Source organism: Spea bombifrons, chromosome 1 (genome assembly GCF_027358695.1).
Source record: "Spea bombifrons isolate aSpeBom1 chromosome 1, aSpeBom1.2.pri, whole genome shotgun sequence".
Classification (NCBI taxonomy): domain Eukaryota; kingdom Metazoa; phylum Chordata; class Amphibia; order Anura; family Pelobatidae; genus Spea; species Spea bombifrons.
Genome location: NC_071087.1, coordinates 44,438,149 through 44,463,225, shown reverse-complemented (window position 1 = coordinate 44,463,225; position 25,077 = coordinate 44,438,149). Strand labels below are relative to the sequence as shown.

At 36.4% G+C, this 25,077-nt stretch overlaps 1 protein-coding gene across 10 annotated transcripts in view; it reads right to left on the bottom strand.

Moving 5' to 3' along the window:
* Nucleotides 1-25,077, bottom strand: part of CAMK2D (calcium/calmodulin dependent protein kinase II delta) — an 86,021-nt gene that overhangs the window by 14,658 nt on the left and 46,286 nt on the right. For 4 of the 10 annotated variants that reach the window (XM_053461444.1, XM_053461446.1, XM_053461448.1 and 1 more), the window contains exons 5-13: nt 17,361-17,426; nt 13,706-13,778; nt 10,288-10,390; nt 8,706-8,789; nt 7,867-7,961; nt 7,619-7,741; nt 6,879-6,962; nt 5,573-5,615; nt 2,647-2,684 (exon numbers count right to left, since the gene is read on the bottom strand). In XM_053461444.1, the coding sequence (XP_053317419.1) occupies nt 2,647-2,684; nt 5,573-5,615; nt 6,879-6,962; nt 7,619-7,741; nt 7,867-7,961; nt 8,706-8,789; nt 10,288-10,390; nt 13,706-13,778; nt 17,361-17,426 (709 nt within the window). Of the gene's footprint in view, nt 1-2,646; nt 2,685-5,572; nt 5,616-6,878; nt 6,963-7,618; nt 7,742-7,866; nt 7,962-8,705; nt 8,790-10,287; nt 10,391-13,026; nt 13,100-13,705; nt 13,779-17,360; nt 17,427-25,077 lie in introns of all 10 variants that reach the window. The other 6 variants (XM_053461445.1, XM_053461447.1, XM_053461449.1 and 3 more) reach the window with 3 other exon arrangements.

Below are 25,077 nucleotides of genomic sequence, written 5' to 3'. Positions count from 1 at the left end.
TTCAACAAAGAGAAAATCCAAAAGTACAATTTATTTGCAGGAGCGACTGGAGTACAGATGTGCTTTTATAGGTGCCTATAGTATGCAGTCGTTTTGCCTTACTGCAGATCTATAGCATTGAATCATATCAGGCCTCCTGAGTTTCTTTATACACATAAAGGATTCAGGTTTACAAATGGATGATCTACAGCATGTTCAGTTCACCAGCAGCTTAACGGAGAGGTAGAAGTCAGAATGCTGTTCTTGTTCTCTAAGGCAGCTTCTAAAATCAGATGTTGGCTCTGGAGTCTTACATCATCCTGGTCTCACTAAAGTAATAATCTACCAAAACTCACACATAATATTCTGTTTACAACCAAATCATATAAAACAAAAAATCCTATTTTGTTATATTACAAAGAAAATAACATTAATATGTTGTTGATGTTATGCAGCTTTGTATGAAACCTTTGGCTATTTGTTAAAGAAAGAGCCAACTGAATGGCTTGATGTAATAATCCAGCTATTCACTGAAACTGTATAAAAAGCACCATTAAAGCGTATACATTTCATTGCATTGAAGCTGATCCCTCCACTACATTGACCCACGTCTTGTGATTTGATTAGATCGTAAAATAGCCTATTTGACTGCACTGTCCAGCAAACGTTCCAACTTGGGTATTGCAGTCTAATTTGAAATGACGAGGGTTAATGAAACATACTTAAGAAAGCTTTACGTTAGTGAATGAAGCACAGTTTTCATTACAATCATTGTATTTCCGATAAAGAACAAGAAAAAGTGCACTTCAAAAACTACAAATTAACAATGCAATCCAGCCTTTCTAATATTAGAGTTATTTTTCCTTTATTTCCAAATGCATTGTTTGACAGAATACAAGGCTGCCTGTGTATACATTTCCCAATTTTTATAAATTACGAAGTAGTAAGTAGAAGGGGGGGCAGTCATTCATTATTATTTATTGTAACTATTATTTAGACTTTATTATACTAGATTTTAAGAACTAAAAATAAATGCATTGCTGGAAAAAAATCTACATTTGTTTGCATGCTGTACATTAATAAAAATAGATAAGAGATAGTTTCTTTCAAATATATTTATATGTTAATTATATTGATTTGCATGTCTATTAAATGCATACACACACTCAAATGTCATTGAATGGGCCACATGGCAAAAACCTTTAATTAGTAAATAAGCGCGTATACATTCATACATAGATACAGTACATACATAGCACATCAAAGCACTTCTGCTGAAGATAGGAGACAATTTATTCACATATAGCCCTGGATCTTAAGTTAAAGTGATATCAACTATAAGTGAATACGCTGTCTCCTGTCTTCGGCAGAAATCTTTGGTGTGCTGTTTCACTTCCCTATATATGAACTTTGGGTTGAAGATGCAGATATGGATTTAGATTTTTGAAGCTGTGTGCAGGATTGCTTTGGCCCATATATATTAATAAATGCACTGTAAGGTTGTCACTGTAAACAGATGAAACACACTCTCAATTTCAATGGCTTCCACAAGTCCTTTCAACCGGAGCAGCACATTTTCATGACCTCTTAGTTTGTATCAACATGTGGCCAGCTTCCAGGATGTCAAACTGTGAGCTACGCTAGAGATATATATCCTTCTGAAACCCGATGCATTCACAGCCGTTGCGTTCAGCACCCCTGCTTTAGGATTTAAAGTCACAGCAGAACCAACTCTACATCAACGGCAAATTTTGCAAAGGTCCTCACCATTATCTGAACACAGTATTTCCTTTTCTGAAATGACCAGTCAGTGAAATGAGAAGAAAAATGAGTTTAGAAAAGGCCTATTAAAATGGTAAATGGTCTGAAGAAAATCAGGAAAGTCTAAGAAATCGGAATATGTGTAGCTTGGGAGGAGTAGAGTAAGAGTGGAGGTGATAAAAATGTAAATGAATAAAGGGATTTAACACTGAACACGAGGAAGGTGTCGTCGACATCCATTAAATTCTCTGTAAGAAAATGTTACTTTTGGGGGGTGATATATAAGTGGAAAGACCAGTTAGATTTGAGTCTTCACAGCATAAATAGTGGGCAGACTAGATGGGCCCAATGATTCTTATCTGCTGTCAAATTCTACATTTCCTTGTGACTGGTGAGAAAAATTCTGCCCAGATCAAATATGGCACTGTAATGGCTTTTAAATGCAAATGAAAATATGCTAAACAAGATCTCCTTATGTGTTCCTAATCACACTACACACTAAAGAGCGGCCATTGTGAAAAACAAAACAAAAACAAAGATGTCTCAACCCATGACCCAATACTCTACCCAAACAGTCTTTAACGATCAGCACCTTGATGCCAGGATGGCCTATTATATTACAATATCAAGCATTGCAGTTTATATTATTGAGAGATTACCAGGTTCCATGTGCCTTCTATTACAACCAATCTTCCTATATGGAGCATCTGTGGTCTTTTATGAATGGGTGATATCAAAGTACCGGTAGTTCTGCTTGTAATCTCTAAACAACACTATTGATTTTTAAGGTCACATCATACAAGTCATGGAGCCTTTTGTTACCCAGACTATAAAATAGATGGAAGTGAATCTGTTAAGTATCACAATCACCACACAATTATATCAAATGGCATCATGCCAACATACCTTGACACCATCAGGTTTCTTCAATAAACTTCTTGCTGCTGCAATTGGATGACAGACGATAAATTAGTAGTTGTTTAAAATGAGTACCACTTTCGTAAAACATGGTGCATGGCACAACACGGACAAGCGGCTGGAAAGAATTGATTGCATTTTATCATTATTTTAAGTCTGCATCCAAAGCTGCTAAATATATTGGCAGAAATAATCAATTATTTTGCAGAAGTAAACTTCAAGTGTGATCGGTGAACAGATATTTGCTGAAAGTGGCTATTTTTCAGTATTTCTTTTTTTACTACTTTTGACTAAAGAATAAAAAGGCACTACGTAGTGTAATATTTTAGAATTAAATTATAAATTACATGTACCTTTCAACTATACAAAATATCATGCTTATGTGGTTTGCAATATACCATATATGATAATCTATCATTTTAGCCAATAAATGGTCTAAATTTGTATAACTAACTAATCCATTACTGGGAGCACAATTTGTTTTAATATAGGCAATTACTCATTGTCAAGAAGAGCGCGCTAAACATTATATCAAAACGATGTATAACGTCTTTCAGAATCCTCTCTCCCCTCATTGCATCACAACTCTTACGCCTACAGTTCAGATACATTATCTTTAATTGTGGGTGTAAGAATTCCATGTCAGGAATAACACCAGAGTTGATGTAAGTAAAGTGGCAAAGATGGAACCTTGGACATTACAGCGGATAGATCTAATGTGCTTGAAACAAAAAATACTTTACTATACCTATGTTTCTGCCTTAAACCCGCAAAGTATTGGAAAATGCTATAGTGTGCAGATCATTTCTAGACGCCTTACAGGCAAGCACTGATCCAAGGAACATTTCCTTTAATAGTTGGTTTCTTAAGAGGTACACCACTGAATGCACTTTAGAGAATAGGTTCAAAAATAATACAGTGGACAAACTGTTCGGAATATATATATATATATATATATATATTATATATATATTATATATACATACAGAGTAATGCAGTATGCAGAGATAACTCTGCAAAGCTTGTCTTTTAAATATCATGTTAGTCCAATACTATTTTTTTTTTGACATCGTGTCTACTGGACTAATTTGGCTAAACGCATTTACATATATTTTTATGGCATTATTATTTTGGTGCGTAGAGGATTTAGTTCGTATTTGCTGACATTTTTTTCCGAGTGTAGCTTGGCTATCACTTTTACTTTTATTCATACCTGTTTGCTATTGTTCCTTTGTAATTGTACAGCTTGTTTTTTTTTTTTGCTAATATACATCAAAAACATGCCCAGAAGAGCTTTTGTTAATAAAAATCAAAACCAAAATTAGCGTTTAAGCAGAAATCACGCGGAAATGTCTGAGCAGCTCGCGGAAATTCAGAAACTTGCAGGATTATTTGTTAAAGCAGTGCAGAGATTAAAATCGAGATGGAAGAGGGACTTCTTTGGGTCTTACCTCACATGGAATACATTCCACATAAAAGAAAAAAAAAATTAGAAAAAAAGGAAAAAATAAAAAACACAATTACAACTATAGCAGTATGAGCGACTGATGTAAATGTCATGCATTGGCAACAGCTATATGGGGTTATATTGAATGGAAATTTCAGCCTCGATAAAATGCTCTTTAGAACAAAGGAATTTAAAATCAATTGAGCGATATAATAGCTGCACAGCAAGGGGACAGCTGGTATTTCAGGTTATGACATTTTGCCATTTTACTGAAGTTAGCAGGGAGAGACATTTTATGGTAAATAAAAATGGCTCATATAACTTTAAAGGCATGTGACAGGTCAGCGAACATAAAATACAATCTTTGGCGTCTGTCAATGTTGAAAGATCACGTTTGCACGGATTCACAAGCAAGGTCGTGGGAGAACGTTGCTTGGGTGGAAGGCAGGATTTGTGATTCTTATCCTGTGTTCATCTTTTTCACAAAGATGCCAAATGACTATTTCAATAGTACACAGTGGAGTCTATTCACTAAAAGGCGAGTTTGTCCTTCAGCTTTTTGACTTTACATTGTGAAGGTACAAACCCAGTGGGCTTCTGCTGCAAGAAACCACAACTCTCGTGCACCCTATCCTTGTATTGAATAAACACCATAGACACGTCATATTTATATTGTGCCAATTTATATGTGTTTTTACAGAATCAAAAGCTGAGCAGTTGATTATTTTTCCCCCAATTAAATATAAAGGCAAAGCTGGGTTTGCTTAATAGTAATTTCAGGCATGTGCAATTTGCCTAAAGAGTCTCTCCACTAAATACTTTACCAGAATGGCCACCTGTGTGAAATGATTAGAAAATATATTTATTAAAGTATATGGAATTACTACATTAGGCAAGCCGATAATGTATTTTTAATCTTAACAAATATTAAATATCTTGTTTTTATTAAAAATGATAATTTTACTTTAGTTGTATCGGGAATGCAAAAAAAGTCTGTATAATGTAATTGAATGTAACATATAGTTTTCCATTGAATATACTCCACAATGAACACAATGTAACAAAATAAAATAAAGCCTATGCAAAAAAACATTTCCTTGTCATGTATGTTTAATTAACAGCATACCGCATTAAGTAGCTTTTTAAATACACACACATATATTACTCTTTTTTAATCTGAAAATATCATTATACCGGTTTATTTCCTGTACAGAACATTAAAATGCAGATTTGGGGAAAGTGACAGATCCACTTTAATAAGCCAATTAGGAATGACTAAGAAATTCACCTACAAACCATTAATAGTAGTTTTGATGAACAATTACGGTAGCTATGTTCAGTTTCCCAGCCCTACAAATACTAGAACACTTTTGCTGTTTTTTTCCAGAATAAACAACTCTGAGTGCTTTCAGCTCATCCAAAGACAAAAAAAGGAGAAGAGAGTCTTAAGGTTGTAACTAAACATACCTGAGAAGTTTCTGGTCGCCAGCATGGTAGTCAGTATAGCTCCCTTGAAAGAACAAGAGTAAGCCAGAATATTAATCAATATTTAAAATGGTTTATGTTATTTAATAAAGTGTTAAGAATTGGATCGTTAAGATCCAGGAGATACAAGCGCTACATGAGACACTTGTACTAGGAAGATCGACGAAGGACCTGCAATGAAATGTATGTAACACAAGTAACGATGCAGGCTGATTACTCTACAATACAATATATATTTAAACAGGGAGCAGTAAATATATTTTAAAGTGTGTAAACACATGTCTAAATCAGTCAAGTAGAGAACTTGAGAGGGTAAAACATGGAACATGTACAAAGGTAGCGATGAGTGGCAGTGACAATGTTTGTCATCAATCAATGAGCTCTTAGATTTCCAGTATCCTGAGTAAAGCCCTAACTGTTTCAATGAAGACACAACTCAGGGACAGAAATTGTGGGTAACTCACCAACTGCAAACTGGCAGAAAGATCCTGAACTTCTCTAACACTGTTCTAGTTACCATCATGAAGCCATAATGGGTATTTGCTTTTTTGAACTTGTAAGATTCAGGCAACTTTGTGCATCTACATGTCACACTTCTTTTTTCCTTGGAAAAGAGGTAACCAGCAGTTTGCAGGGTATTGTTGAACTAGAAAGTATACAATCTTAGCCAACATGTGTATGAACACAGTGACAATCGTGCACAAGCCTGCCTTTAGCTTTTTTGTTGTTAATCCATCAGTTAATTGCATTCTTAAATTGTATTAACATAATAGTACTCAGAGGCAGATAAGCAGAAGGAAAGACAGCTGTACGGACCTCCAAAAAAAACGACATACATGGTGGTAAAATTATTCCAAGCAAGTGTGTGGCTCAAGGTAAAACAGTATTTAAGTGTTTTGTAATTCGTGATATCCACAGAAATGCAGAATAATTATTCTAGAATATAGGAGTTCATTTTTATATAGTGCCACTTGAGAAAATTACAACGGGAAATGAGACGACACTTTATCTTTCATTATCTATAGACTTGCATCCAATCCCCTTTTTTTTCAAGTTCAACTTAAACATTGTTGAGCTCATAAGGCCCTGCTCATTTTTTTTAGGATATTAAACTCATTTAGCACAATATAATAAGCATGGTTGGTAAATATAAACGTTTTCTAGTATTCACTTCAGGAAATATATTTATTTATTGTCAAGTTTGTTTGGTGCATCACAATGTATGATGTAGGGGAGCAGCTGCAGCTAACAACGTTGCGCCAGTAGCAGAAGTAAGGGTTCTGCTTACCTTTAACTTCCTTCTTGCGTTAAATTTCTTCAAGCAATCTACAGTCTCCTGTCTGTGCATCATCGAGGCTACGGTAGAGCGTTGCTGAAAGGAATAAAAGGTGAATATGTTAAAGAGTAGTATGTTGGTAAATGACTAGAAGAGGCAGTAGAAATTACACAAAGGGATCACTTTGATCATTTTAATTATTTCTAGTCTAGAAAAATACACGTGGACATAAATGAAGATAAATGAATAGAATGAATTTCGTAAGCGCATCACTGACCAGGAGCCATATACTATGGAGGGTCGGAAAAATGATGTGTGGCTTTGTTACCGCATATGAAAACCAACACGTACGATGAAAATAATAAGCACTGGTTGCCACAGGTTAGGGATTTTGCCATCTCAATATTTGCCAATTTTCAAATATCACATAATTATTACTAATTGTGTCCCAAAAGAGATTGTCAAGCAAGAGCATAGTTTATACGGTAGCTACCAAGAAGATCTTTCCATCAAAAGTTAAATGATAATGAAATAATCAAAATGTATTGTATAAACTAGAGGGACCCTGATACAATGTTGTAAGGCAGAACACCACAATTAATAAAATACGTATCCATTTGATTTGGTTTCACTTTAAATTGCCCACTTTTTAATGAAAAACTAATTTGTATGCCACATGCCTTACACTGAATTGCATTGAGGTAATAAAGTTGACAAGAATATATATTTTATTGTAGTTGTTGTTAACTTACACAGATCCAAGGATGTTTCAGAGCTTCGGCAGCAGTAATTCGTTTGGCTGGATTAATTGTCAGCATTTTGTTTATCAGGTCCTTGGCTTCAGGTGTCACTGTATCCCACTCCGGTGACGGAAACTGCAAAACAGTGTAAAGAAGTAAAGGAAGAAGATAATTAGACAAAACATATAACAAACATAAGACAAACATATCATTTTAAACTAGATGGCCTCATTTGAAGGAGTATAAAATTGCATACTTACATCATACGCACCAGCCTTTATCTGCTGATACAGCCTGTGCTGGTCCTCATCCCAGAAAGGTGGGTATCCCACCAGAAGAATGTAGAGAATGACTCCTTTGAAATAGCAAATGCAAGAACAGCTTCAGCTACAACCAGTTGGAGTGAACAAATGTTCTGGCACTAAAGCAGGTTACTGATTTTATTATATTAAGATCTGTTTCTGAATATTCAGCTTAGACACTGGAGGTGTCTTCAATCTTAAAGTTGGGAGAGGCAGATCAGTTGTACCGGCAGTGTGAAATGGAATTAAATGACTGCAACCCTGTATTAAAATGTAAAGTGAACAATATGGTATATTCTAAAATAAGGAACCTGGGAAAAAAAACCCATAGGAAAATAATGTGTTTCCACTACAGGCAAAACTACTCAGAGCTTGGTAGACAATCACGGTATTATACTTATGCCACTCAAGCTGGCACAGCCTTTGTAAACTGGAGTTTGTCACCACGGCTCTTTTCAACATAACACACTTAGTAAACAAACAAACAGTTTATGATGTAATCAGATTAACACCGTTTTTATTAATAATAATAGTATCAATAAAAATAATAATCATCATTATAGCAGTAACAATGACTATAATACATATGCCGAGTCTGCCAATTTCATAATTGCGTAAGCGGGTCTCAGCATGGTTCCTGTTTATATCTGCTATATCCTTGTTTACATTTGCAGAAAGCCCTGAAAAGGTTTGCATGTGAGTTACTGGGTAATTAGGTTTAGAACACAGCTATGTTTATTTGCTTTTCTACACAATCACCCAACATGATGAATGTGAGGAGGAGAACGAGCACTTACCACATGCCCACATATCCACTGGTTTGCCGTATGGGTCTTTCCGTAGCACCTCTGGTGAGAGATAACCAGGTGTGCCCGCAAAACCTAAAACAAAGTTGTAAAAAGGTGAGCTGCTGTTCTGTTTAATCTTTGGCACAGTCTTGAATACTTATTTGAATGCAGCAGGTTATCAAATTCACATAAGGACCAGGGGTGCAGCTGGCATTCTGGGGGCACAACATCTCACCCATCAATGGGCATAGCTACAACAGCAGCCTACTCGTCCTGCAAAAGACAGGGAGCAGTGCGAGGGAGATGGAGCGTGCAAGCATGTGCGCTCTGCTGCTTTTAGTGCTAAAAGTTGTATCTATATATATATATATATATATATATGTGTGATAGAAGCAGCATGATGTCGCACTGCAACAGGATACATTTGTATTTTAGTAGTAGGGCCACTTTAAATTTAAAGCATGGTTACCAAGGAAACTGAAATCTGTCAAAGATATTTGAAAGCTCAAATTGAATCATGTGAGGCATAACTAAATATACATTCATGCAAAAAAAAATGCAGCCCCATTCTCCTATTTCCTTTTTTCCTCACACAGAGCTAAAGTAGAATAAGAGACTCGTGAAAGAGAAGAGGTATTGGAAGACAGAATTGGAGGACTAGTTCTTTAATTGGGGCCGTGTAGGAAAAAGCATTATATAGAGCAGCTATTTTTGTAATGCAATCCTGTATTGTACATTTTTCTATAAAAATGTCACATAAGAAACCAGGACATATTACATGAAGGGTAACCAATCTGTCGTTTCCTTGCTGAGTGCCGAGGGTCAGGGAACATTTTTCCCTTTGGGAGGCTGGGCCATTTTTTTTGTAGTTTTACTATAGTTAAGTGACAATCTTAAAGCCAGCTCAAAGTATAATTCAGGAAATATATATATATATTTCATGATAAGTTGTGCTGTTTATAGATACCTAGTTAAGAGCTAACAATACATCATATAACATGATATAATGGTAAAGACACAAAAAAAAACAACGCAATGTTATGCTCATTATTTTCCCATAAATGCCAAACTAAATGATAATCTATTTCAATGAATGCATTCTTTTCTTTTATTTATTTTTAGACTGGAAGGAACCTATAATAATCCATTGGAATGGGAGGGGGGGGGTTCTAGGATAACCTAGCCAAAGCTATTACACTGTTAGGAAAAAAGCAAGAGCTATATCACAAGGATTGCTTATCTACTGATGACCTGAAGTAGTCTATCTGGCTCATCTGGAGGCAGCTGGATGGCTGCAGCATTGAGTGTTCTCACTGGGTAGAGTCAGGTACCATCACAGCAACCATCTGTGTCTTGGTATCATGGTTTATTTTAGAGGAAGTCAGGCTTTCATAAATGGAAGCCAACCCAAGAGCCTTGCCAGACCCGGAGCCAGCTGACCTGATTTCCTTTAGCAAACAGTAGGCACCGTGCAAGATGCGATGAGTACAGCAAGATCATCTACCGCAGAGTAGGGAGCACTATAGCCTCAAGCCAGGCATCTAGTATTTTCTTTTTAATTCAATGACATGAAATATTAAAATGTGCTTACCAAACCATGCTTGTTGATCACCTTGAACTTCAATTGCCAGCCCAAAATCTGCTAGTTTCACTGCGGCCCCCTTAGACTTGCTTGCTAAAAGCAAGTTTTCAGGCTTTATTTAGATAATATGTGGAAAAAGAATTATACTGATTAGACTTGTAAAAAAAAAAAAAAAAAAAAAAAAAAATACAATAGAGAAAGAACATAAATCCTATGGCATGTCAGTGTTCACAAACAACATTATTCACAATAACTTCCACAAAGTGAAAAGGCCAGCAGGGTTTATTTACTAAACAGTGTTAGATGCATAAAAAATAAAAATCCTGCAGGATAAACCCACTAGGGCTAATCCTTCATAATGCATGATTGAAAGTGCTTAGACAAGATGTTTAATAACCGCCCTGTCATTTATAATTTCATCTGAAAAGTGTAAATGTATAAATGCAGAAACTTCGAAATAGGCTTTCAGCTCTATGGCAACAACCTATCAGTGCCTGCTTTTTGTCACACAGCAATTAAGTGTTCCTGACGATTATGAGTGAGGCAACATTTTGCATGAGTACATCATTATTTATGGGAAGGCTTTAGGCATTTAATAACAGCAATTGCATTCTGCATGCTGTGTTCCATTATAATGTTCAATAATTAGTATAATTTAAAGTGTTCTATTCAGCAGAATAAGTGAATCAGTACCTTTAAGTGACTACACTTCATTGTTTAGTTAATAAACCCCACATCTTATACAAATATATATATATTTAGTTCAAGTGTATTATTTACTGCTGCTATTTACAGAATAATAGTATAACAGTACATGACTACATTTGGTGTAGAATCAAAATACATAAAAATGAAGATAACTGTGATGTTCATGTGTTCCCTATTCTGCTTGTGAACATAGTTTATAATCTTTTTCAACTACTCAGACTCTAAAAGGCTCAAAAGCTAAAGCTATACCAGCATGATCAGGAATCCCCATCAGTTCTGGGCCGTTGCTCGGTGTATCCTTACGGCTGTTTCATAGGTTCCTCACTTGCTCACTGATACCTGGGAAGTTTCTATGGGTGACTACCAGGAGTTTCCCATATTCTGGGGGTATGGCTTTGGGTCAAGTAGTGGGGCTAGCCCCAGAGAGACTTTAGTGGACAAGGAGTGTGCAAAACACAAAACCCTGATCCCCTGTCCAGATATGGAAGACATTAACAAGGAGTCCAGGAAAGCAGTAGATCACATGGAGATAATGGTTAAAACCCAGAAGGTTTCTAGGTATGCTAATATCCCAGATAATAATATCCCATTATGAACCAGATAATCAATCTATATATCTAAATATATGTTGCCACACATTTATCATTCGTTTTCTACAGCAGTGGTTTAGCTAAGGAGAGCCACATTCCAAGGGCTTTACAGAGTTCTGATCATAATGTTGATATAAAGGTTTACTGTCATATCACATCTTCAAAAGTCTATGATATCCATCATAACGTAATGTTTTGATGGTGTGTGGAAATGCAAGAGGGGGTAAGTCCAACAGTGCAAAGCACAGAGAAAAGGATTTAGCAGACTATCTTCATGAAGAAAGATTTATGTCATTTAGGCAGTGGGACATCCCAACAAACCAACACCTGGTGGAGTGAAATGCCTTATGCGTTTTGTGCTTGTGGCAGGTGCTTAATCATAGACAGCCTTAGCGAGGTACAAATTGCCAAATGCTTTTCTCTGTGCTTTGCATGTTGATCGCGGTTGACCTCCCCCGTTGCCACATTGCTATACTGCCGTCGTGCTGCATGCTGTTGTTGCTAATTGATTTATATGGGCAGGTCTATGTCTATATACACATTGCACATTGTGTCTTCTGAACAACAGTTCACATTTTAGGCATTAGTAAGATATCCTCCAAAAAGAAACCTAAACTGAGTGAATGAACATTACATATAGTGTTTCAATTCTTCCTGTGTACATTTTAGGGAAAAATATTATAGATTTGAGGTTGTTTAACGTGGCTTACAAACAGAACTATGATGTCCAGGGAATGTATTTTTTATAGTCCAAGATGATTTGTGGATAACATGGTGAGAAACTAATTCAGAAACCTATGACAAATGTGCTCACTGACAAGAAGAGAATATGAAAGAGCATGGCTGTCAAGTTGGGGCCTATAGTGACTTTTGTACATCATCTGTAACGTGGATTGTTTAACAGTGGGTTATGCATGAAGAGCAATGGTGGTGGAAAGGTTCGAACGCTGTCTTGAACGATCAATAAACATCAGGACCCTACCACTGATTGTTATGGCAATAAGATCACCTCTCAAAGTATGCATCCAAATGTTTCTTTATAACTAAGTGTTAAGCGCTATATATTTAACAAAGTTTATCATCTAATCTTGTGGTGTGAAGCAGATCACTCCATCGCATACTGGGAACCCCCATAGAGGAGTTACAAGTGAAGATGCAAAAGATAAACGATGCATTACTAATTCGGAGTCATCTCTAAAATAGTTTTGTATATAAAAAGTATGGCACCAGAAAGCCCATTGGAAGCACTGCATATTTTATTCATGCATGGATTTGCTTAACCATTTGCCAATACTGACTTGAATGCTCCCAAAATGAAGAACAATCATATCGACTGACTAAGGATTTTTTTCAGCTTACACTCGTCTGTCTGGCATGCAGGGCAGTAAACAGACATTAGCATTTCAAATACTGGCAGCATGTTTTTTTTTAATGTGAATGGGTCACTTACCTTTAGATCTCGATGGACTACGCCCATCTGATGGCAGTGAAGCACAGCCTCCAGGATCTGCTGAATGCAATGACTGCATGCAAACACCAGGGGGCGTGTATTAGTTCCAAGCTTACACTCACTGTCTGTATACCATTAGAAGGTTTGGGTTAAGAGTACGGCAAACAAACGTCTGGCGTTTAATAGATTACTCAATGGATTTATATGTATGTCTATTTTTGCAAGCTTTTGCAATAGCTTTTCATCCAAATTTTGTCCATCAATTACATTGGAAACAATATCCAGTTTTGGATTATAACAGTAATGACATTTGACTGTCGGTGATTTAAGAGTGTATGTCGCCAGTTTGTATGCCTGTGTAACCCATGGTCTAGGTACAGCAGTGGTGTTGATGCCCACAGGCTCCATATTGCAACAGGGACACAAGAAAAAAAAATATTCAGTGCAGCCTTGAATGCATTCCCCATACACAGAACTCAAAATGATTGTCAACAATCCTTCAGCGGTCATGTTGCATATGGAACCTGAAGGCTAGCAAAATGGAAGCATCATGCGTAAATTTGCATTCTCTCATTTTTGGAAAGGGAGAAGGAGAACTGGTGAAGGAAACATTTCCATCCATCTCCTCCCACCCTTTGTCACCCAAATTATTAACATATATGAGCACCAGAATACTGACCTTTAGGTCTCTGTGTACTATGCCATTAAGATGACAATGATTTACACTTTCTAGAATCTGTTGAATACAATGACTGTGAAGATACAAGGGTAAAATGGAAGGGAAACACTTTAAAGCAAATACATTCCAAATTGATACACAATAAACAAACAAAAGAAAAAGCAGACATATACAAAGTAGCAGCAGTATCCGGACAATGCTAAATTTACACATTGTGAGCTTTAACAAAACAGGGTGCCAACATTTGACGTCAGACATCACAGAGTCATTCCTCAAACCACAGAACGGACATAAAAATGTACTTATTACTTAGGAAAGCATTGCTTTTGTATTCAATGGTGAACAAAAAGCGAGTCAAACTTAATGTGTACATTTTCAACATGGCTCTTAGAATAACACTTTAGAAATATTCCTCCACAACTGGCACAAGTGTTCAACACGATAGGGATACGGAAATGGAAACCAAGCATGAAATATCAAAACTAAACAACAAAGTAAACACATATGTTATTCCTAGTTTGAGCAATAAAAATCAGTGCAAGGTAGCAAAAGAAGAATGATTTTTGTGTTGAGGCCTACATGACCGCTGTGTGCAGGGAACAGTTTGAACCTCAAAGGAGTCGTTTTATAGAATCGCTAAACTAAAATGTACTAAAATACAACATGATTTTGGATTCTATGTAGTGTATATGCCAATGGCGTTACTGATAAAGTCTCCTACTAACTTAAAAAGTATGGTATTAAAAGGTATTAAAGCCAGTCAAGTAGTGACAACTCTGCCCTTCCTTTAAAGGCAATGTTATATTTGAGTGTAAAATTAAAAATGCACTTGGAATATCTTTTGTTTGAATCCAAATTGTTAAATTATGCACTGTTTGTTATGTACCGTTTACCAATTGCACATAACTGCGGAACTGATGGCACTATATAAATCAATAAATCATAATGATATACACCAAAGGGGCCATATTGGCAAAGTCAAAAGTAGACCAACTTCTCAAAAATAAACTGTCAACACCGCAGTGGATATTTCCCAGTTTTACATATATTAAATTGGATTAGACATTACTGGCCAAATTGGCCTTCGATGAGGACATGGCTTCAACTTGGGGAACTTTTAATCAGGCATTATTGGCTATCCAGGAGGGTGTTTCACCACAGTAGGTTAACTTTGGGTGCACTTCATCCATTTTAAAAAATAAAATTTAATCTGCTAGTGTGTGCTTAATCCGACAATACACAGGCCACCAAGCACACATTCTAGTCGAAAATCGTATTAGTAGAAATTGCTGTGTACTCTCAGTAATTGCCAATAATCAGGTTACCTGCTCTGCATGATGTTATGATTAGTACTTCCACTTGGAGTGATAAATCCCTCAAATGAAATCATTGTTGGTTGTTAGAACAATTTCTACACAAACCTTTCAGATTATGTAATAATTTTGTTTACGGTATACTCCTATACTAAACACATGTTCATCCTGCATCAATTAGTTAAACCACTAAATTGAATCAGTTCCTATTAAAGACCTAAGGAGGTACAAGAAAACATTCCAATACATTTAATGAAATTCTTTTAACATACTTTCCTCTATTATCTGTGGTGCCTGTTTTCCATGCTATAAACACCAAACATTGTGACACTGTAGGGAATTTTATGCTCAACAGGCTTTAAATCTACCAGTGCGAAAGAAGCTATTAAAAAAGGCTCCTGGCCAGGCTGTGATAATCGAGTATGTGTGTGCTAGCATGAGTGTGTAGGTGTGTGAGCGTAACTGTGCATGTGCAAGAGTGTATGTTAGAGTGAGTGTGGATGTATGTGCTAGATTGTTAAACACAGGAAAGCTATGCATTGAAAAAGTTTGCATTTTTTGTATGTATCAATATGGTATTAGGCATGTCAATTTTTCAGGAACAGGTAAGATATACCATTTTTTTGGAAAACACAAAAAGGGTGTGACGTTAACATACAACAAAGGCTAACATATATGTTACAAATACTGTAAATATATGTTTCCATACGACAGGATGCACATTCCAGTTAGACATGGGCTTCGAAGAATCATTGTCACATCAATGACTTTTTAATATCTGATGCGCTACATACTATCACAAGGGAATCTGAGATGACTAATGTTACAGAAGTGTATGTCTCATTAAAAAAAACAAAAAACAGAAGACTAAACAAATATTAAACCTTTGCACGTCTCTCTGGAAAAAAATTAAACATTGCTAGAGAAGAATTTAAAGCATTACTTTAGAATTCATAATTTTAGGGCATATTTCTTAAAGCCTAAATTAACAAAGATCAACTAAGTTAGTATTTTATGAAGATAGACAACACTGTTATGTCACCTCTAAAAAATGTATTTTTAGTAGGTTTGCAAAACTATTTTCTCCAGACTATTTGAGAAAACTGGCTGCACACAAACATCCAATGTAAAAATTGAATGTTGGGGAGAAAAACAAAACCCACATGTTTACGTATTATATACAGTATATAACCAGATATTGATACTTGACCTTGTTATGGAGGCACAATAAAAGTTGATGGCTAGCTCATGTACCACATTGTATGGAGGATGTTTATGAAATCACCTTTAACCCTGCCTAATGCAGCATTTTCTATGTACCCTTTAAAAATACTGTGTGATTTGGGGTTGTTTCTCTAACATTTATTGTGAACACAGAAACCTATTCATTTTAAAATAGGGAAAAATATAGCCTATGGTTTTAATGGTGGGCTAGAAACAGGTTACCTAGGATACTTGAAACACTAGGGCTTGGCCTGCTTGTATTAACTTTTTATTTTGTTAATTATACTTGTTTGACTTAATGCACACAAACTGTTGAAAGGAAAATATTTATGACATTTAGTTTTCCAATAAAGCTCAAAAAAATGAATATTTGTTTAACATGGTACCCTTCTTCTTGGTATACCGATTGTATATTTCACATATGAATATATGAAATAGGATACAATTTTCTTTAATGCTCTTATGAAAGTATAATGGCCAGAAAGAGAAGCATTTCTTTATGAGGAATCATTCATAATGGCCTACAAACTCTGTACATTAATTAGTTTATGACACCAAGCTCCAGCTGATAACCATAAAGGTACATGGTGTACAATGAATGGCAAAGTGATTAAGTACAGAAGTCAAGCAGAATCAAACAAGTAAGTCTGACAAAAAATTATTTACGCAGAGTCAGCCTTGTCAAATATTCTATAATCATGTGTAGCATTGACTTCACAAAAGAATAACTGGACCTTAGATGTGATATTGAGGATTTGGAGGTTTATGCACTAAAGGGAGAGTTGTCAGGGGAGTTTGCAGGACAGTTGTGGTTTTAACTCCTTCATTCACATTCATTATGAAGGGCCAACACTAGTAGGTTTCTTCAGAAAAAAAGCCTGAGGTGGCCCCATATGATGCACAAGTCCAAGGGAGAAGACATCTCAATTATGTAACTATACATTATACAGGGCCAGGCAGGCTCTTCCCGTAGCAGAAACCCAGTGGAGCTTGACCTTCATAACCTATAATGAAGCCAAGGAGCGGAAACACCGCTTTCCTGTAAACTCTCCAACGAGTGAAGATGTCTTGCTTTACAGACATTAAATGCATGTCACCCATGATGTGGCTTTACTTACCTGGCGTCTGCTTCACTATAGTATTCTCTTGCTACAATATCTTCAAAAAGTTCTCCACCAGTGACTCTGTGAAGACACACAACATCCAAGTATTAGATTTCTGGACATTTCTACCGCTAAAATTGCATCAAAATGGTAACTTATTTTTCCCCATTAACAATGGTTGCCCTGCTGCAAATTCTAATGGAAAAACTAATAAAAATGTATCACCCATTATATATAACTTTAGAACTTGACATATTGCAATTGTATTGTTGAAGACAGGAGGTAGGCTATACAAATGATAATGATAATAATAATAATAATAATAATAATAATCTGATGAGCAAAGTCATATCTGTTCCTATCTCACAAAAGCAAGACACCACTGTAAAGGAGCAATTCAAATGTGGAATGGTATAGGGTATATTAATGAGGGGCATGTTTGTCTTCTATTATCTGTCTTGATTAAACTAGACAAATGATACTTATGGGTATGACAGCTTCCATGTAACGTGTCAAAAGTTAACTGCCAGCGAGTTATTCAGTATGGCTGGGAAACAGAGGTCCAGAATCAAGCTGAGATGAAATACAAATTGCACACTGAGATAGATAAGAATACAAGTGGGGAACATTGGTAACTTACTAATGAATACAGAGGCCAGATGCGTACCTAGATCATTACTTTGTTATTATTTTGTTTTAACAAATTAGCATTTATATAACAATGTAGCAGCATAATATACAAGGAAGCCGAGGAAGATTGATTTACGTTTTAATTGGATTTGCTACAACAGCAAAGTTTATGTGCGCTGGTAACCTGTGCATTGTGTGCAGAAAATAAAACGTACCGTACAGCTAAATAAAGGAATAGAGAGGATATACTTACCAAAAAAGCGAGGAGAGTTTCCCAAAGTAAGTCATAGCGTTATGATAAATTTATAGCGTTATGATAAATTAAATAAAAGCTCAATTATAAGCAAAGGGGAGATTCTTACACTATTCAGATTTCAGGAACAGGACGACCGCTGTTACAGCTTGCCAATATTTTGAGTAAGGCTTCATGCAACAGGGAAATCGCTAGGATAAATATCTAATTGATGGTGCAGAATGAGGATTAGGAGCAGTAAAAATATTAATTATCAATAAATAAGGACAAAGCCTGTGAGCGAAACATGTAGTGCCCTGGGGGGGGGGGGGATGGGGGTGGATGCCTTCATCAAAGCTCCAGCAAATGTGATCAGCTTGTTGCCAGTTACTGAGATGCAAGCACAGAATTGATTTATTGTTATTAAATATTTTTACTGCTCCTAATCCTCGTGATTTCCCTGTCGCACGAAGCCTTACTAGAAATACTGCCAAGTGGTTGTCCTCTGTGCCTGGAATCTTGAGCAGCGACTGCTCTGAACAGCGTGAGAATCTCTCTTTGCCTGATAATTGGGCTTTTATTTAAATTTGTCACACTATGAATTATGTTTTTTGTTTACTTTGAGGTACACTCCACATTTTTGGAGAAAACTGGCTTTGGGAAGTATATCCTCTATACTCCTTTCTTCAGATGTGCGCTACACTTATTTTCATTATATACATCTATAATAGGGGTAATTATGGAGATTGATTCCCAGGTGTGTGCAGCACTCTTTTATAATAATATATATGGGTTTAAAGTGAACAGACAGAAATACTTAACAGCACCTGTTTGTTGCAAATAACACCGTTTTGTTTCATACCGAGACGTTTTTTTGCCTAAATGCAGCTTTTACAGAATAATGGAATCCAAAATAACCATTTTGCTGATTATTTCAAAATTTAAAAATCTGCAAAAGAATCGCTCAACTCTATTATTATGAGCTTGAATGTTTTTAGACGGCTAAAATGTGTTCTGACTTTTTGGATGAAACACCCCCCCCCAACCACACACACTTAGTTAAACTTGAAATACTTGGTTGTGTTGGTTTCTTTTTCAATCTTGTTCTTTAACGTCAAAAGAGATATAAACTAAAACCCGCATTTTAATTAACTTCTTAGTTAAATTCCCAGTAAAAAGAAAATTTACAGTATTTCACTTATTTGGTACAATGAGAACATGAAACGGATATTGGAAAAGTAACAGTACTAGTGTTTCACATTCACTTTTGAATTGGCTGTAAAGATTTTCTGTCATGTGTTATTTGTAGAAATCTATACCTTCCTGCTAATTGTTCTGCCATACAGGAAAAAAAATGCTAGGAATGGTTTGTGTACAACAAAGTACCGGACTAGCTCAGAATGGACAACAGTTACACAGCTTGGAGGGTCACGTGTGCCATTAGCAAGGAACACTGAGCTTGTCTCACCCCTTGCAGTACACAGTTTTCCCATTTGGGAATATAAAAGGGCTCGAAGATAAACAACCAGCGTTCAGATGCGGACTTCCTTGGTCGCCATGCCTACGGAAATACCAACTGCAATTCACTGACAAGGACCAGGAGCGGCTGAAATATACTTCTAGAGTTGTCTTCCCTCGTGCAGGGGATAATATGTCTTGTTTTTTCGTTGGAAATTACCCTTGTGAATAGAATTAGATTGATATGCTGACAGTGAATTTGAAAATCTGAAACATAAATGTAAGCACTGACTGTTCTTGGTCAAGCTAGTCTATATTATACATAGTTACCGGGTATAGTTTGATTTAGTGTATTTATATCATAAAGACATTAAATCATTTCCATTATTACATCCAATTTATTCCAAACGATGACACCTTTACATGCCTTTTCACGACTTAGACCTTAATAAGTCCTTGGTCTTGTCAATGCACTAGCCTCTACCACTTCTGATAGGAAGCTGTTCTATTTATCTACCATTCGCTCAATAAAGTAAAACTTACATGTAAACCTATGACCCTACAATTTTAGACTTTGACCTCGTTCTAACATTTTTCCTCTGAAATAAACTTCCCTTCTGTACTTTTTGAAATCATTTTAAGTATTTAAATCTGTCTATCACATCTCTCTCTACCAAGCTATACGTATTAAAATCCTTAGCATCGTTCTGATAATTTGTATCTTGCAAACCATTTATTATTTTGGTAGACCTCCTTTGCACTCTCTCTAAAATAATAAGAATAAGAACCACACAGTTTTTGAGAGTACTGTCAATAGTTACAACTGGTTTCGGCCCTTAATTTTTCAGAATGTTCTTACGTTTATCTATTTACTGTCTCTGTACACCATTGGGAAATTGAATAAAGCATAACAAAATGTCACGCTTTGATTGATGCAGAAACACAGTTGTCCCTTATGTAAAGTTTTCTAATTAGATGATTACAAAGCACCTCAAAACTGTCAACATTTATTATGTCAACTCTTTGACAGCTTTCCCAAATTTCTACATCCACACACACGGCTGCTTTAAGAGAAATGGTAGCCAAATCTTCAACTACTATATTAGGGCTCTCTGTTCCTTTTTTTGACAAATAAAAAATAATATTTCAACAGTTTTTCCCTCCACTTTCTCCCTTGTTCAAACACTACTTTACCTACAGGTCTTTTAAGCTCTGCCGTTACTAGAGCAATTTTTTACCGTAGTGCTCTGTCCACAAAGCACTTCCAAATAAGCAAAAAAATAAATCACAGAAATTATGTGCCAGATATTTCAACTAGTACATAATTTTAAATGAATACGCTTTCTTAGAAACGACAGGCAGTGCTCCCATGACAAGTCCTGTCTCCGTTTATCCCATCTATTACGAGGCATGCCATTTTGTGATTATGGCTAATGCTGGAACACACAGCTAATAATTATTATATTTTAGGTCTGCTTTAATCCATTATCCACTGTGACAGGACAAAACCGCTCCACGTAGAAGACCTTCTGACCCGAGAAAGACATTAACAACTAATTGTATTCTTTCTGTGAAGAAATGGTGTTCTGGAAGCGTTGCTCTAATCGTTGGCCAATTATCTGGTTTGCATAAAGATGGTGCAGAATCTCCGAACAACTTGCTAAACATACATTCAGCTAAAGCCTGACAGAAGTCAAATGAATATGTATCTTCAAGCTGTAACTGTACTTCCTCTCTTTTATAACATACAGAAGGAACAGTGATTATGTAGTAAAGGTAAGGCAGAAGGGTCATTTAAAGAAGAGATCTATGAATATTGCCTTAAAGATCTTTATGATTACATGTAGTTACTTTCCCCAACCTTTCTACAATCTTATCTTTCTACCCAGAACTCCGCACTCCCTTTTATTCCTTTCTCCTTAAAATTGAATTGTGGGTTTACTTTATAATTTGATGTAGTTACATTTCCCTTGTTCTTTGTTTCCAGTCTGTTTCAAATGTTTCAAAAAATACCAGCACAGTGTGATAAATACACGCCTGTTATTTTCAGTTACAAACTTTATTCCTTGACTTTTTTTGTGGCAAATTTAATCAAGAAATGGTGCATTCTTGCTTCAACCAACTTGCCAAAAATAAAATGATTACTCTGTAGACTTATTTAATCACTGTAAAGCCAACGCAGAACATCAATGTCTATATTGGTCTTGGATAAAAGAGAGCAGCTGTAAATAACATTCAGTAGATCGCAAAATAAGTTCTTCACTGATGAAATAGGACAGGCAGGATGTTTTGGGAGGAAGCACCTAGATAATGTTTCAGACTTCTATGTTATTCTATTTGTTAGCACCTGCAACAAATTGCATAGCCAATCGTAAGCTATCAGTATAGAAACATAAAAAAGTTACAGACTGCACAGACCTTCTAGGGAACGGGGGCAAGAATAAAATATACCTAGTACTTATTCAAATTCAATGACTTACTCGTAGATATTACACATTTCTGTGCCTGATGAGTGTGCTATGACTATCTGTATCAATAGGGTTCAACCTAAATTAGTATCTTCAAGTCTGTGTTCTTCTGATGACATGGAAATGTGTGTTCAGAATATTCTGGTTCTACTTTCTAAGCTACATTGCTTGCTAAAAACAATTTTATTTTGGAGGTCAAAAAGTAAATTCACCTCCTTCATACTAATTATTTTTGGCTGTTCAGGATAAGGTATTTGTCCAATGAGTAGTGTAAATGTAGACCTATGTTATATGTTTTCAGAAGTGTATGAGGCCATAATATGATGATTCACAGCAGCATCCAGGTTTTCTTAAGAAGGACAAAAAAAGGTATGTACAAGTGGCAAATCGCCAACATTTTCCTCCAGGGGTGTCAAGACATGATATATTCATGATATAAGTATGTGATTTGGGACCTGTGTAAACAATATGTTTGTGGAACTATATATATTAACGTAAGGTTGATCCCTTCCCCAAATTATGACTACACTCCTCTGTCAAGGTTCTCTAAATTTCCAGTGAATATTCATCAAAAACAGTACTGGGATACAAGGGAAATCAAATACAGTAATTTAGTTCATCAAGGAGCTTGGAACATTCTTACTTTGTATCACCATATAATAAATTGGGACTCCTGTGTTGGGGAGTGCTACAGGAGACTGTCACAAGGTGACCACTTGGGGGCTGCAAATAAGCTAAACAGCACAGACCTCCATTGATCAGAAGATCTCCCCAACAAGTCCACGATCTCCACTGTCTCCAAAAGCAGGACAACACAGCAGCTAACCAGCATAGTGCACAAAAATGGGACTGCCATGAGGTATGATATAGCATTGCTAGGTTTACTTAATGACACGTTTGTTTTGCTTCAATATACTCTCTCTCTGCAGGCTATTCTCATTTATGACCTTCTGACATTTTCTATACATTCCACTCAGCCTTTCCTGATGTTTACCTGGTCACTTAAGTAACATGACCTTACCAACTATGGAAGCAACTGATGGTAGAATATTACATTAACACAAGTGGTAATTGAGAAGTGACTTGCAGAATTGTGTATGCATTACATAATAAATTATTTAAGAAGCACATCACTTAAAGATAAAAGGTTGGTTTAATCTTCCATTTTAAATTGGCGAGGTGCCTTTATTAGAACACACATTAACTCCCATAACTAGAAAGTGTACTCATTTGTTTTGACAGCAGTTGAGGCTTACAATAAACCTCGACGGAATGTTCAGTATCGAGGATGTAATTAGACTTGACTAATATGGATTTATCACCAGCTAAAGCTCATTTATAAACATAAGGTCCAACATATAGTGCGTGCTTGGTAGTAGTAGTGGTTTGGATTTCACATGAAATTGGCCACCTGGTATCTCTGTGCTTTCAAATTTTGCAATTGCATCTGAATGACCATCCAAGTTAAACCCGTGTCATGAGTTGGAACACGTGATGAATGTAAAATGTTTACATATTTAAAGAATAACTTTTGGGAAAGGTTTAAACACTAAACATTACTAGGGATGATGCTTCTAATGTTGTATTTTGTAGTTTTAAATGAAGCACAGTAAGTAGAAAAGTGCCTTTTATGTAGTTTGAGTATACAAGTACATAATTAAGAAAATTCCTTAAATGCAACTTTCCTAAAAGGTTAAATGTCTCCTTCAGGACAGATTATGCGAGAAGTCACCACAGACATGCTACACTTGCTACCTAATAAAATGTACATACATATTCTGTCATTGGGTTATTCCATACTTTCATTACCCAGAATAAGACCCTCACTACTCTCCAACTAAGACCTAAAGAAACATCAGAATTATACTGTAATCTTGTAATAACTCTGACTTCTAGAACAGACCCTCCTGGGTAATCATTCTTATAGTTTAAAAAAAAAATAAGCTGCACTGAGTCACCTGATTTCATGTAGGCATTTGAATTAATAACCAATGCATGCTAGACACTATAAGGCTGATGTTTCATGGAAAGATAGCATGGAAAGAGTCAACTGTATGAGAAACCTATTCACACTGAGATTGGCATATAACCCAAGGCTCAAGATTACATTATCTGCATACCTTTGGAGTTTTTGTAAATTTATATCAACTAGAAAGCATTAACACATTTCTCTGTCAGGGGATGAACAATGCATTGCTATATGTGTTGCTCACATTTGGGAAAAACATACCCATAGGTCACATATGTAGACTACAATTATGTAATCTTCTAATGTAACATCAAACATTCAGCTATTATTTTTGGCTTTGTATGAAACCATTAGCATGGACCTGTCATTTACAATCATTAAATGTTCTGAAGCAGGGGCGGACTGACCCATCGGGCACTCGGGCATGGAGCAAGGGCCCGGGAGGGTCTGGGGGCCCAGCAGGCTGCTGGGGGCCCAGCAGGCTGCTGGGGAAAGTGTCTGGGGGTTGCTCATGAAGTTTTTTAAGCAACTACTCGGCCCCCCTCAGTCTCTCCTGCAAGGCCTCTAGATCGGTCACGGTATCGGCATGTAATGAGGAGTGCCGGAATAAGTCATGTTCCAGTGCTCAGCAGTGAAGCGGCGTGCACCACGGCAGAGCAGGGAGACAGAGACCATTCGCTCCCACCGCAGGACTTCTGGAAGGTAAGTGAACTACAAAGGGGGGAGAGAGGGTAGATAGTGAGAAGGGAGGGTGAGTAGATAGTGAGAAGGGAGGGAGGGAGGGGGGGTAGAAAGCAAGAAGGGAGGGGGTAGAGCAGAGGTTGCCTGCGCGCATCCGGGGGATCTGGATCTTAGTCTTGTAGTCAGACCTGATTGAGGTCTGATTAGAAGACGACCTTGAATATAAGACAATTGTTATTTTTCAGAACATTTGCTCTGAAAAAACCTTGTCTTATAAACGAGCAAATACGGTAA